We start from the raw sequence: 13,634 nt of genomic DNA on the forward strand, positions 1-13,634 counted from the left end.
TTCTGTACAATAACTTTTTATGCAGGTGGAGGACCAAAGTAGAAGACATGGCAGTTCAATATAAACACTGAAAATATAAAGTGCATGCAAACTTAAATAAGAATTAGTTTTGTCTATTTCCTGTATTATTTAATTCTAAAAGAATTCAAATTGAGCCTAAAGGTCAAATTTGAGTTGAAGGCACGGACTTTACGTTACAACTAATTGCTTTGGTCACCTTTTTGTCGTTTAGTCAAACGTGGATACATGAATCACATGCAGAGCGCCCCACTGGCCAGGAGGTGAATCACATCAGATGATCTGCTTAATTGATTTAATTTGGGGAAGTATCGCGATGCATTGATTAATCGATATTTTCACCCACCCCAGGGGGGGAAAAAAATGATCAAAATCAAAAATTTCTGTGATTTCATTTTAAGGTATTATGTTGCAGCACCAGTGGCAACTAAAGCTTACTCTCCTCTTCTCCAGAAGCAGCAGTTGATGTGGTGAAGAATGAAGTTGATATTTTCCCTCCCATCACACTCATTAAAAGGCTCAACAGTTCGCCCTCCTCCCCTCTCTCTCTCTCTCCAGCAAAACGCTCCCTGGTGGATGATTGGAGGGCGCGTGCAAACGGCGTGTTATCGAAGCAGTGTATTAAAAGGAGCTCTTTGAAGCTCAATCGGCACCGGCAGGTCCGGAACAGGGAGCAGCCTCTGATTGGCCAGGTATATCTGTGCCTGTTTTATTATTTATTTTTTAAATATTTCTTCTACTTCGCTAGATCAATCAACTGCACTGACATTCTGGAGCATCAAAGCTTTCAGTGCCCTAATATGACTCCTCCTATGAGGGGTAAGGGTTGTTTTTCTGCTTTTATTTTCCCCGATGAAAAATACTCTCTGAAGTGGAGCTTGGACACTGCATTTATCAAGCTATAAATAATGTAAATGTCTACAGAGAGTGGCATGCTGTACAGCGGGCACTGCAGCGGAGTGATACTACAGAGGACTCGCTGCCACTCAAAAGCGAGAGGCGCCATCCCCGGGGATCATCGCCATGCGGCCCAAAAGGTGTGAAAATCTGATTTCCCAAAAAGGGATCGGTAATTCTTTCTGAGGGTGCGAGCCTCAATCAATAAATCATTATTAAGTAGATTGTAAAATCCCCTTCTTGGTATTAGTGCATTAGGATTCTCCCGAGGACGGACGAAGAGGGGAAAATGGCAGCGTGAGACAATCTCAATAAAGAGAAGGCAAATCATACCGTTGCCGTTTGGTCGGAAGTTGGCGAGCAGCCATCAGCGCCAAGGAGGAGCTCCCCGAGAGTCGATGAAAGGCTGCGGAATGGATTTGGGTCTTCTTCCAACTGCATGAATGGGAGGTCGAATATCAAATACTTTCCCAGGTTAAGCTATAAATACAAGAAAAACAATCAATCCAAAATACAAGACTGAGCAATTTATCGATTTTATTGAGTAAATCAATCGTCTTTGCAAAGATTATCTTTTTTTTTCCAAAATTGGGCATCTAATTCACCAAAGCAGAATCTGAGATTTCATTCCTTTGGAGTTTCACGTTCCCTCGCAGAGAACGCTAAGTTTCTTGTGAGGGAATGCAGTTTTTGTTTCCTTCCATGTCATCTTTGGGTATGTGTGGTATGACCCATTGGAGGACTTAACAAAAAAAAGAAGAAGAAGAAAAAAAAGACTGTGTGGTACAATAGCTCCCAAAAGACAACATCTGATAGAAAATGGCTCCACTATAGAACAAAAATTAAAAATACCCCCTGTAAAATTGCTTCCCCACCACACCATTGATATCGACATTATAAAAGCATTTTAGTAAGCAAAACATTGTCTACACATTGGATGTTTTCAACTCCTTTTTCATACAATATCTACTACAGCAACTCGGCGTGTCTATTTCAACAAGGCCTGTCACCTGTTGAGATGCTGTTCAATTTATTCTGCTCCTCTTCATCGTTTAAGATTCTTTTCTGGCTAATTTAATATATTGCAGTGAAAAGTAACGGCAACCACGTCAAAAATCGACGAAAATTGTCGCCTCGGATGAGTTCATACCTGGCGAAATGTCGGCCTTGCTAATACCATGACTGCCCCGCTTGCCAGCAAGAGAACTCCACTACCCACAATTCCCCGCGGCAGTGTTGCTGTCATGTGATTCTAGTTAGAGGCTGCAGAGCTTCAGTCTGGGGTCAACAAGCATCAATCTTGCTATGTCGTGAATATTTATTTATTTATTGTCATGCCGGGGGCATAACCGTGCTGTTCGGGACTTCTTAGCAGGTTTCAAGCCCGGCTGAAGTGTGTTCATTGTCGGATAAGACGCGGCGTAACAATGGCGGCATTGGTGGAAGAGGTAAGGTTAGCATGCTAAGGTTAGCCTGCTAATGTTGTTGCTATGACCAAACAAACTGGACTAACTTCAAATGTAGAGCTGTAGCTGTGGCATTCTTGTCATGTCTTTTTTCCTCGTACGCCATCATGTCTATAATATCAATATCATGTTGACGATAATATCAATAATATAAAATATATAAATCAAATAATATTTTCTAACCATTTCTTCCCCCATTTCCATTTACAGGCAAAATTGCACATTTTTCACTTATTAAGTTGGAATAATAATATCGTCAACGTGATTGTACTCGTCTAACAGGAATCAAGTTTGATTTAATCTAATGTTTGTTTCCAAAAACAGAGCAGACAACAAAGTGAGGAATTTACAGATGAATCAGAGGTAAGATCAATAAATACGACTACTGATCCCGCGATGTAGAATGCAAAGTGATCATAACACCACTTGGCTTAGTTTAGCCTGCCGTCTTAAGCGAACTTGTTCCATTAATGATAAAGAACCAGAAAACAGGTGAGGTGTGAAAGCCCGCCCGATACTGTGATGTCATTTTCAGTCGACAGCAAGTGGCAAAATGGCCGCCCTCTCAGCTGGTTCAAAACAGCTGCATTTTGATACTTCATTCATATTGTACAAATCAACCAATCAGATTACACTAGTGCGGCCATATTAAAAATATCATTGTATGTTATTATAAAGATGTTTTTGACTTGACTTCCCCTTTAAAGTAAACATTTAAAATCTCATTCATTTTTTAAAAAATCATTTACCTCAGTAGGTGCTACTGTTTTGGTTAGCAACACACATGACGTGCAGCATGACCACACAGCCGAGTCTTTTTGAGCGCTTATAGTCCTAACCATAACGTAACGCCATCTTTAAATATCTGCTTTAAGACGCTACACTGTGATTCATCCAAGAGGCTAATTACTTGCCTCGTAAGGTGCTGCTGTTTTGGTCAACAGTAGAGTTTTAGAACCAAATTAAAAGGTGCTATTGTTTAGCAGCATTTGTCAATATCACCTGCTGTCATTTCTGACTTCTCTCCCTTGCAAAATGCGCAGGAGAGCGGCACCAGGGCGCATTTCCATGATCTTGCGTGAAATGCGACCAGAGCATTTTCATTTTGTCATAAGGAAGCTTCATCCCCACGCATTTGCTCTTCTCATAAAACAAACTTAAAGTCTTCCGCCGGCACGAAGCAACACTTGCGGGCCGATGCGTCACGGGCTGAATATTACTCACAATCGGCTTTATGAGCGATGCTGCACAGTCTGTGGGGTGCAGCGACTCCAAACGCTGCCTGCGTGCACTCTCATGTCCCGCTGAGTTGGGAGGTGGGGGTTAGGGTGGCGCTGACGGTGGGACAAGAGCGTGGAGAAAGTGTTATTTTCAAAAACAATCCTTTCCCACTCAACAATGCCATACCGAGGCTATTTCCTGTGTATTACTGTGGCGAGGGCTTTGATGCGAGGGCATTTGTCACGGGCTTCGCCGCCGTATCAAACGAGAAAAAGCCAAACTGTAGCCCTCTGCAGAGAAACTACCCACTTTCAAACTTTTGCCATCTATCGCCGCATTTTTTTTGTTGTTGTTGGAAGTCACAGTTTTACACTTCCAACCGAGGATAACATCCCTCTACCAATCAACTTAAAATTGTCCAAATTCTCCGAATTGCAGCCTCTCAACAGAAAATATCGTCCCGTTTGTATGTAGTCTTCCATGGAAGCCGACTGTTTATCTTTGTGCTGAATCCAAATGAGACATTTGCAAACAACAATAATCAGCATTTTTGCCGATTTCCTGATGGATTTTACAGTCCAAACCAGCAAGTGAATCGTAATCAAATCAGGTTTTTGCATTTTCTGTGCTCATTTGCTGACTCCAATGTGCTTCAACAGGCAAAACACGCATTCAGTCAAAGTCCAGATACTACAGGACTGTAGAATGTGAGGATTGCAAAGCCAAGTGGACAAAAATAATAACTGCACCTCGCAGGCATATTTTGTACCTTGCGCTGTTGGCAAAAATGCGCCAGATCCTGAATGTCATGTTCAGGACGTTGCCGGTAATGAATATGCTTTGAAGGCATCTCCATGTTGACCAATCATCTGGCACATCTTCTTTGTCATCCAGGAGGAGGACAGCGAGGAGGAGCCCAAGCTGAAATACGAACGCCTCTCCAATGGCGTGACGGAAATCTTGCAGAGCGACGCAGCCAGCTGTATGACCGTCCACGACAAGGTAGGCGGGGGAAGGGGGGCGGGGCTCGGGCCACGCCGAGCTGAGCCTCATCTTGCAAGGGCCTCGCAGTCCATCTCGTGGGGACATTCTTTTCTCACCTGCGCGCACGGCCGCTCCTCGCAAGAAGACGCGCCAGACGCCGTTGTCGGCTCCACTTTTCATTCCCGCTGGGTCGCGCGGTGGTTGTCATCGCTCGCCGTCCGCCGGGCCGTGCTTCTGCTTTCAATTAACCTCTTTTTGTCTCAAATGAATGCAATGTAGTTTTCATTCCAAGAGGACGCCACAGCATCACCCCCACCCCAAAATCGTGGCCTTCCCGAAAACGCTCACTTCCTAGCGTGAACGCGAGCATGTGGCCTCATATTTTAAGCGTCTGAATGGAGATTTCCGTTTGAACAATCCCCCGTCCCGATAAATCCCTTTTAAAAGTCGCTGCGCCTCGCGAGCCTCCAACCTTTTTATTTATTTATTTACGTGTGTTTTTTTGGGTTTTTTTGCTGCTTATTTTATTTGGGAAGATTGCAGTGGGCTCTGTGTGACACGCTCAGCTGTGCCTGTAAATATAAGCATTTCATTATAGGCTGCACTCAAGCATGCTGCCGGGCCACATGCCGCCAGAGAGGTGTGTGTGTGTGTGTGTGCGTGTGTTGGAGGGGGTCAGGGGGGGATTAGGCTGCGGTGCAAGAACACACACTTAAAGCCACACTTTTTTTTTCTTCTTCTTCTTCATACTTTTTCTTTTTCCCCAGTGGCCACATGAAGCACCAAAAAAAAAAGAAAAATGCTTGGAAATAATAGCTGTGTGCTTAGCTTAGTTTAGCAGCAAGCGGGTGAAGAGAAGTCAGACGTAGAGCGCATTTATTATGCTGAAGCCTTTTAATTTAAGAAGAAGAAATGCCATTTCACACTGCCTGACTTAATAAAGAGCAATGGCAATTTCACACTTTAGCTCACCAGCTCACCCAATCCGCATCCGTACTCATTTTCTTTTTTTTAATCCCCTTCACCTACACCCAAGCAGAATTTCTTTTTCGTAATTCAAAAATGTTCGATTTCTCTTGTTGAATTCCTACTTGCCTTTTGTGTTTACAGTTTCTTGCTCTGGGGACACATTTTGGGAAGGTTTTTCTGTTGGACATCCAAGGAAATGTCACCCAGAAGTTTGAAATTGTGAGTAGGAGTGTAAGAATACACATAGTAATGTCATAGTTTTTTTTCACATTTTTTGGGGGGGTGGTGGGGGCTTATTTTAAAAATTAGATGTATGTAGAGGTTTTGTTTTTTGTTTTGTTTTGAGCCGTGGCTGAGAATGTTTTTTTTTACAACACTCAGTTTGGTTATAAAACTATAACAATACAATAACTTGATAACAAATGTTTTATGACATGCATTTGTTGTTTTTGGGGGATGCTGGAACCGTTTGATGGCATTTGAGTTACGGCCATTTTTATTTTATTTTTTTTGTGTGTGTGTGTGTCACTTTAGAGCTCGGTGAAGATCAACCAGATCAGCCTGGACGAGAGCGGCGAGCACGTGGGCATCTGCTCCGAGGATGGCAAGGTTGGACAGCTTTCGCCGCCTTCTTCCGTCGCCAAACTTTGTGCTAATACCGCCGAACTGAAATATCGAGCACGTTTAACGCCGCCCGTGTGAACCTGCCGTTTAATCTCGGGAAATGATCTTCTACTGATAATTATCGTCATCCGAAGTTTACCAGTCAAGATGCGCTCACACTTGACCCTTCTAATCCCCCACAAATCTCGCTTAATCCTTAATTGCCGCTGAGATGCCATCGGGATCTGGTGTTATTTTTTTCCCCCTAGATGGCTGTGATGCACTAATGGCAACTCAGCGGTCTTCTTACAGCACACAAGAGGTGGCGCACAGTCCAAGATTAGCAAACTTCTAAAACCCGCAGGGTTTTTTTTTCCTCCCCCGGAATCAAGGTGTGCACTAATTGGTGACCTGGTGGAACAAATCAAAGTCGGGCTTTCCGCCGTTTTTCCCCGAAGGTCCGTGCTGGTTGCAGAGGCGGCAATTAAAGCGGAGGTGTTGAGTTATTCACCTTTTGTTGCAGGTGCAAGTGTTTGGCCTCTACACAAGAGAAGGCTTCCACGAGAACTTTGATTGTCCCATTAAAGTAAGTAACAGATGCCCTGTGCTGAGCGAAATTGCATTGCCTTCAAAACTCACTTTTGTCCAAATGCGATCTGGCCTTTGATGCACCTCTCATGCCTTCACTGATTTGTGTCTGGATGAATGATACAAAAATTCCCACTTGGAACTCTTGTGTGCTAAGACCTAAAAAAGTGGAGAGCAACTCCATTCTGAATTTCCTCTGGTCACATGTGACAACGCTTTTTATTCATGTGGCGTATTTCCCTAACCGGAATATTGCCAAACATCAATCCCATTTCACTTCCCCCCAATACTAACTGTGTCATTTGTCCTGCCAGGTGGTGGCGTTACACCCCCACTTCTCCAGATCCAACTCCAAGCAGTTTGTCACCGGCGGCAACAAGGTAGCTTTGAATGGAATTTTCAAGCCCTAATTTACAGTTTGACTTTTTATTTAGTTTTTGAATGTTCCATTCTCGAGTCCATCATTTGTGGTACATACTGACTATTCCGAAAGAAGACAATTTTTCTTTGTCTGTCTGTTGTGGGGAAAAAAAAAAAAAACAAGAAAAAAAAAAAAAGGCCTTTTCTGTCTCTCTGGAGTGCTCTCAGGAGAGCGGCCCATTTTCACAAAGTGCTGTCCAGCAATGCCAGACATTTCCGCGCAGGAGAGTGGATCATTATACAAATGCCACACACAGTGCTGCCTCGGCTTGCGAGTTTGCAAGCCCGAATTTGAGTTACGAGCGCGCTTGCCACTTGAGTCAAGTGAAGAATTAACGGAGCACTACGGGGAATGTGATGTCCTTGCATGTCCTTCCCTCCTTTCATAGTTTGATACAATACGCCGAACAAAAAAGCGCAGTATTTCTTATGGGGCTGCAACTGAATAATGGCATTTGATGTACGGCTAAGTGTTCATTCAACAAAATAATCCTTCAGTGTAGTTTGAAGATCTTTGGAGCAGGTGCATCTAATGTTAGGTTGCCATGGATTATTTTTAGATGACGCGCACTGACATTTATACAGCACGCAACAGTTCTTTCCCGTCATTGTTCGCACGAAGCTTTGCCATTTTCTTTGAATCGCCACCGATTCCTCTCGCTGAAGGCCTCGGTGAGGTGCCTGCCTCGGAAATCAATGTGCCGCAACGGGAGACGCGTCCTGCTCCAAAGAGAAATTCAATGTTTGATGCCGTCGTTCTTTTGTCGCGCCGACTCTTGGTGGGCCCGAGCGTTTATTAGTGGCCGGCTCTCGGCCTTCTCGCTGAGGTTGTGCCGCTTTTTGTGTCGAGACCGTGTGTGTGGATTCAATGACTCATTACGTTAGCTGGGACAGAGCAGACAATCTCACAAATGAGAAATAATGATAATACAGAAAGAGGTGACTCTGTCCGTGCTGCCGTGTTAAAAAAAAAATTGCTTTGTTCAAGGTGCGCTTTATGAAACGCCTTCCAGTAAGCAGCTCTCCCTCACCAATCTCCTGTGCATGCACTGCCCTCTATTGGTTGCATGTGACCACTACACATTCTCCACTGACATGTTTCTTGTGGCCTTTCCTCGAAGCTTCTCTTGTACGAACGCAACTGGATGAACCGCTGGAAGATGTCCCTCCTGCACGAAGGCGAGGGCACCATCACCAACGTCCAGTGGAGAACCAACCTCATCGCTTGGGCCAACAACGTGGTTCGCAGCCTTTTCTTTTTTGTAGCGCATCCTTTATAATCCCGCACGATTGTGACTTAACGCCGTTTGTTGGGTGTTAGGGTGTGAAAATCTACGACATCAGCACCAAGCAGCGTATCACCAACGTGCTGCGCGACAATGTCAGCTTGAGGCCCGACATGTACCCGTGCAGTCTGTGTTGGAAGGACAACACCACCCTCATCGTGGGCTGGGGCACCTCCATCAAGGTTTGCCGTTTTAAATTGACTCCATCAAGCAACTTTTGGAGTCATTTTATCTTTTCCTTTTGTAGATTTGTGTCGTGAAGGAGCGACATCCCACAGAAATGAGGGATCTGCCCAGTCGTTATGTGGAAATAGGTATGGAAACCTTCGACCATTTAATTATATGAGGTTTTATTTCTTGAAAAGTGCAACACATCTTTTTAGGAAATTAACGATGCAGACAAGTGAGACGTTGACAAAACAAATCCTGTCTTTGTTTTGTGCAGTTTCCGCCTTTGAAACAGAGTTCTTCATCAGCGGGCTGGCGCCGCTGGCTGATCAGCTGGTCTCCTTGTTCTTTGTGAAGGAGAACCCAGAGCACATGGTAAGCAAAAGCCCCAAAACAACTTCAGACCACACTTATGCAACGTTTCTTTCGGGGTCAGGACGTGGAATTCCTGGCACGGCCTCGTCTTGACATCATCCAGCCTCTGCCCGAGTCATGTGAGGAGATCTCGTCGGACGCCCTGACCGTGCGCAACTACCAGGAGAACGAGTGCCGCGACTACCGTCTCGGTGAGACTGCCATAACAGCAAATCCAGCAACTTTTTCTGCCATTATTAGAGACTCTGACACGTTCATGCCTCTGCGTCCAGACTGTAAATGAATGACACTTGTGCAAAGCCACCAAGAGCTAATCGAATGATATCCTAAACCCCCCCCCAGAAAGATTTGAGCGTTCATTTCTCCACATAGCTTTGCTTGAAATGCATTGATGATCATCAGTTTTAGAACTATGCATATATTCTTTATCCTCTGTGAAAACTGACGGAGTAGAGCATTTTAGTGAGTTACTTCCAGTAGAAGTATTTTGCTTTATTATACTGCCTCCTGGTGGCCAAGGCGGGCAAACCAGAAGGAGGAGCACAATGAATTGGATTACAGCATTAAATCGTGATGCATATTTTCATCAAGAACAATATTATAGAGGACCTCGAAAAGAGTTCGACTCGTGTCTGGATGCAGCGCCGCGCTTTTTTCAGGCGGGCGAGCTCTAAAACAAAGGTCCACAAATGTGTTTTGGCGAGCAGAGCATTCGGAGGGCGAGTCGCTGTTCTACATCGTCAGCCCCAAAGACGTGGTGGTGGCCAAAGAACGCGACCAGGACGACCACATCGACTGGCTGCTGGACAAGAAGAAGTACGAGGAGGCGCTGATGGCCGCCGAGATCAGCTTCAAAAACATCAAGCGGCACGACGTGCAGAAGATCGGCATGGCCTACATCAATCACCTGCTGGAGAAGGGCGACTACGACGGTGCCGCCAGGTTGCTCTTTCTGCTGGCTCGCTTAGCGTCATGACGCTTACTGAGCACCGTTATACACCGTTATACTTAAATTGACATTGTCTTAGCATTTATGGTATTTTTGTACCTTTTATTCTTTGCATCTCATGACCGAATGTGTCTCATATATATTTGCATAATACTGTACAACGTTTTCTCATGCAGGAAGTGCCAAAAGATTCTTGGGAAAAACATGGAACTGTGGGAAAACGAGGTGTACAGGTTCAAGACCATCGGACAATTGAAGGTAAGTCACAAAGTCATGAAACGACGTCAAACGTCAGTTTTTAACTCAGCATTTTGAATTGTAGGCCATCAGTCAGTATTTGCCCAGAGGCGATCTGCGTCTTCGGCCGGCCATTTACGAAATGATCTTGCATGAATTCCTCAAAACGGACTACGAGGTACTTGAAGTTGCATGTGCATGTGTTGAGCATTGAAGCCTCCCAAGTCCTCAAAAGTGCCTTTTGTCCACCCGCACGCCCGCTCAGGGTTTTGCCACGCTGATCCGAGAGTGGCCGGGCGAGCTTTACAACAACATGGCCGTTGTGCAGGCCGTCACCGACCATCTGAGCAGGAACCCCATGAACGCCACCCTCCTCACCACGCTGGCCGAGCTGTGAGTCGCCCTATTCGGGGAATCAATTTTGGTGCCAGCGGTGAACTTTTTTTTTTTTTTTTTTTTGTCTATAGCTACACGTACGATCAGCGCTACGACCGAGCGCTGGAGATCTACCTGCGTCTGCGCCACAAAGACGTTTACCAGCTCATCCACAAGCACAACCTCTTCTCCTCCATCGAGGACAAGATCGTGCTCCTCATGGATTTTGATAAAGAGGTTTGTCTTGCATCCCCTGTCGCCATGGAGACTGTCGGCTCATGTTTTTTTTTTGCGCATGTGTGTCCAGAAAGCTGTGGACATGCTTCTGGACAATGAAGACAAAATATCAGTGAGTGCGACGTCACGCTCTTCGTTTGTAAGGATGATGATGATGATGCTCACAAATTCTTTTTTCTCTTTTTTTAGATTGACAGAGTGGTCGAGGAATTGGCAGACAGGCCTGAACTTCTTCATGTGGTGAGTTGACCACCCTCCTCCTCCTCTTCTTCCTCCTTTTGTTGTTTTTGAAGTGTCTCTGAAAGTACTTTAACTTTCCTCCCGATGCCACTGTGCGCATCCGCCGCTTGTGACTGGGCAGTACCTCCACAAACTTTTCAAGCGCGACCACCACAAAGGCCAGAAGTACCACGAGAAGCAGATCTGCTTGTATGCCGAGTTCGACCGGCCCAATTTGCTGCCTTTCCTGAGGGACAGCACACACTGTCCACTGGAGAAGGTATTCGTCCTCTTGGCACCTTGACGTCTATTAGCGTAAACCGTTTTCGCAATTCAGGCGGCAAAGGACGCACAGCTGGAAAACATCTCAACATCTACCCTATAAGGGCTGTACGGCTAAAGTCCTGGAATAGTGTTTTTTTTTTTAGGATATTTCAATTGTTTTATCTCATGAAAATATTTTTTCTAAAATATTGGTTCTAAACATAAAAATTCATTTTAAATTGAAAACTAATTTTGAGTGTCTACCACTGATCGAGCGGGTTCTTCTTGCAGGCTCTGGAAGTTTGCCAGCAGAGACACTTTGTGGAGGAGACGGTCTTTCTGCTCAGTAAGTCTAAATCTTGAAATTCTCTTGAGCACGTCCCTGCCGAAATCGATTTAACGCGAGTGCATCCGCAGGCCGGATGGGGAACTGCAGACGGGCGCTGCAGATGATCATGAAGGAGCTGGAGGATGTGGACAAGGCCATCGAGTTTGCCAAGGAGCAGGACGACGCCGAGCTGTGGGAGGATCTCATCACCTACTCCATCGACAAGCCACGTGAGACGCCCGACCGTCGTCCGCTCTGACGCGGCCAGCCTGGCAAATCCCGCTCACTTTGCTGAGTTTTGTTTTTCTTTTGCGTCTCCAGCGTTCATCACGGGCCTGCTGAACAACATCGGCACGCACGTGGACCCCATTCTGCTGATCCATCGCATCAAGGAGGGCATGGAGATCCCCGACCTGAGGGATTCCCTCGTCAAGATTCTCCACGATTACAACTTGCAGGTTTCTGCTCACAAAAAATGTTTACAAATAAGTGATAATGGCAATTTTGTTTTCAATATTTGATGTTGCAAGAAATCATTGCAGCTTGCCACGTTTCCTCCTCGTCAACAGATTATGCTACGCGAAGGATGTAAGAAGATTCTGGTGGCCGACTCGCTGTCGCTGCTTCAGAAAATGCATCGCACGCAGAGCAGAGGCATCGTGGTGGACGGTCGGTGCACGTTTTTGGGCTGCTGTTTTCTACGACCCGACCGATTTATGGTTTATCGTCCGATTTGAATTTTTTTTTCAACAAAAAAAATATATAAATAAAAAACAAAATCATAGTTCGCCAGAGTTTTGCAGATTATCCCCTGCCATGTTCCTACTTTCTCATGAAAGACTCGATGCGTGTCAGTTTTACGGAATGACGTCCTTGAGCGGGAGCTCTGACTTCATTCAATCCAATAGGCATCATTCCTGAGGAATTTCTGTACATCATAATATTTCAAATGCAATGTTGTTTCAGAACCAAAAACCGTTACCTTTGTCTTTATATAGATTTTTTTTTAATTATTCGACAATGAAACAGTTGTCTGAAATGTTTTTATCAGAATCGGCCTAGAAAAATCGGTCGGGTCCGAGTATTTTCATATTGAAACTCATGTTTATACTATTGTGGAATTTTCGTTGCAGAGGAGAACATTTGTGAATCATGCCTTGTAACGATTTTACCCTCAGGTATGTCACTTTTTACTTTGAATGTTTTTCTAGCTTATAGTGCTGTGGATAGAAAAAGTCAACACACCCCTGTTCGCCCTCATTAATGTGATCTAAAACCTGTAAAATTTAACAGAAACCAAAATGAAATTTTCGTTAGGACATCTTGGAGAGATGTGGGCACACATATGTTTGGATTTAAAATGCTTCTGGTTAAGCACAAAAAAAAGAGTTGTTCAAGCACAATTTCAATGTTTTATAATCCACTGTGTTTCAGACATGGCCAAAGCTTTCAGCGTGGTGGTGTTCCACTGCAGACACATGTTTCACAAGGAATGTTTACCCTCCATGGGAACGGTTAGAAAAATTACAATTACAATCATCCAGCATGAATTTTTTTCCTAATATTCTTTTTTTTTTTTTCTTTGGTTAGACTCCTGGGGTGCAGTTTTGCAACATCTGCAGCGCAAAGAGGCGTGGGCCGGGAAGCACCATCCTAGAAATGAAGAAATAACTTAAAATAAAAAACAAAACATCATTTTACTTGCTACTGATGCCACCCAATAAAACCTAATTAAAAAAAAAATGTGGCTTATTGTTTGTTGTTGAAAATTGTTATGTCTGCCTCACAACTTTTCCGATGCTTGGCTCGATTTTCTCAGGTTTACTCCGTCTCATTCCAAAAACATGCACGTTATTAAGTTCATTCAAGACAAAAATGTCTGGCTGTGAATAGTTGTTTGTACATGTCCTCTGATTGACTGCTGACCAGTCCTGGGTGCACTCTCAAAAATCAACTAGGATGGGCTGCACTTCACTGGACTAAAATAAGCACAACCATGATAGAATTAAGATGGATGTCCTGTGCTTGGC

At 44.5% G+C, this 13,634-nt stretch overlaps 1 protein-coding gene across 2 annotated transcripts; it reads left to right on the top strand.

Annotated features, from left to right (window-relative positions):
- The first annotated feature begins 2,113 nt into the window (after nucleotides 1-2,113).
- On the top strand, nucleotides 2,114-13,341 carry vps41 (VPS41 subunit of HOPS complex). Of its 2 annotated transcripts, XM_088282345.1 has the most exons (27): nucleotides 2,116-2,363; nucleotides 2,706-2,744; nucleotides 4,497-4,604; nucleotides 5,697-5,774; nucleotides 6,090-6,164; nucleotides 6,682-6,744; nucleotides 7,061-7,126; nucleotides 8,288-8,407; nucleotides 8,488-8,634; nucleotides 8,700-8,766; nucleotides 8,898-8,995; nucleotides 9,057-9,186; nucleotides 9,703-9,937; nucleotides 10,121-10,202; nucleotides 10,267-10,359; nucleotides 10,447-10,574; nucleotides 10,649-10,793; nucleotides 10,864-10,905; nucleotides 10,983-11,033; nucleotides 11,155-11,292; nucleotides 11,568-11,622; nucleotides 11,694-11,834; nucleotides 11,926-12,062; nucleotides 12,174-12,273; nucleotides 12,738-12,782; nucleotides 13,039-13,118; nucleotides 13,195-13,341. In XM_088282345.1, the coding sequence occupies exons 1-27, from the start codon at nucleotides 2,343-2,345 to the stop codon at nucleotides 13,273-13,275; spliced, it is 2,565 nt and encodes an 854-aa protein (XP_088138471.1). In that variant the 5' UTR covers nucleotides 2,116-2,342; the 3' UTR covers nucleotides 13,276-13,341. The 2 variants fall into 2 exon arrangements, with proteins under 2 accessions (XP_088138472.1, XP_088138471.1); XM_088282346.1 differs by lacking the exon at nucleotides 2,706-2,744 and having other exon boundaries at nucleotides 2,114-2,363.
- The last annotated feature ends 293 nt before the right edge of the window (nucleotides 13,342-13,634 follow it).

Source organism: Idiotropiscis lumnitzeri, chromosome 19, assembly GCF_059441095.1.
Source record: "Idiotropiscis lumnitzeri isolate Australia: NSW breed Sydney's pygmy pipehorse chromosome 19, RoL_Ilum_1.0, whole genome shotgun sequence".
NCBI lineage: Eukaryota > Metazoa > Chordata > Actinopteri > Syngnathiformes > Syngnathidae > Idiotropiscis > Idiotropiscis lumnitzeri.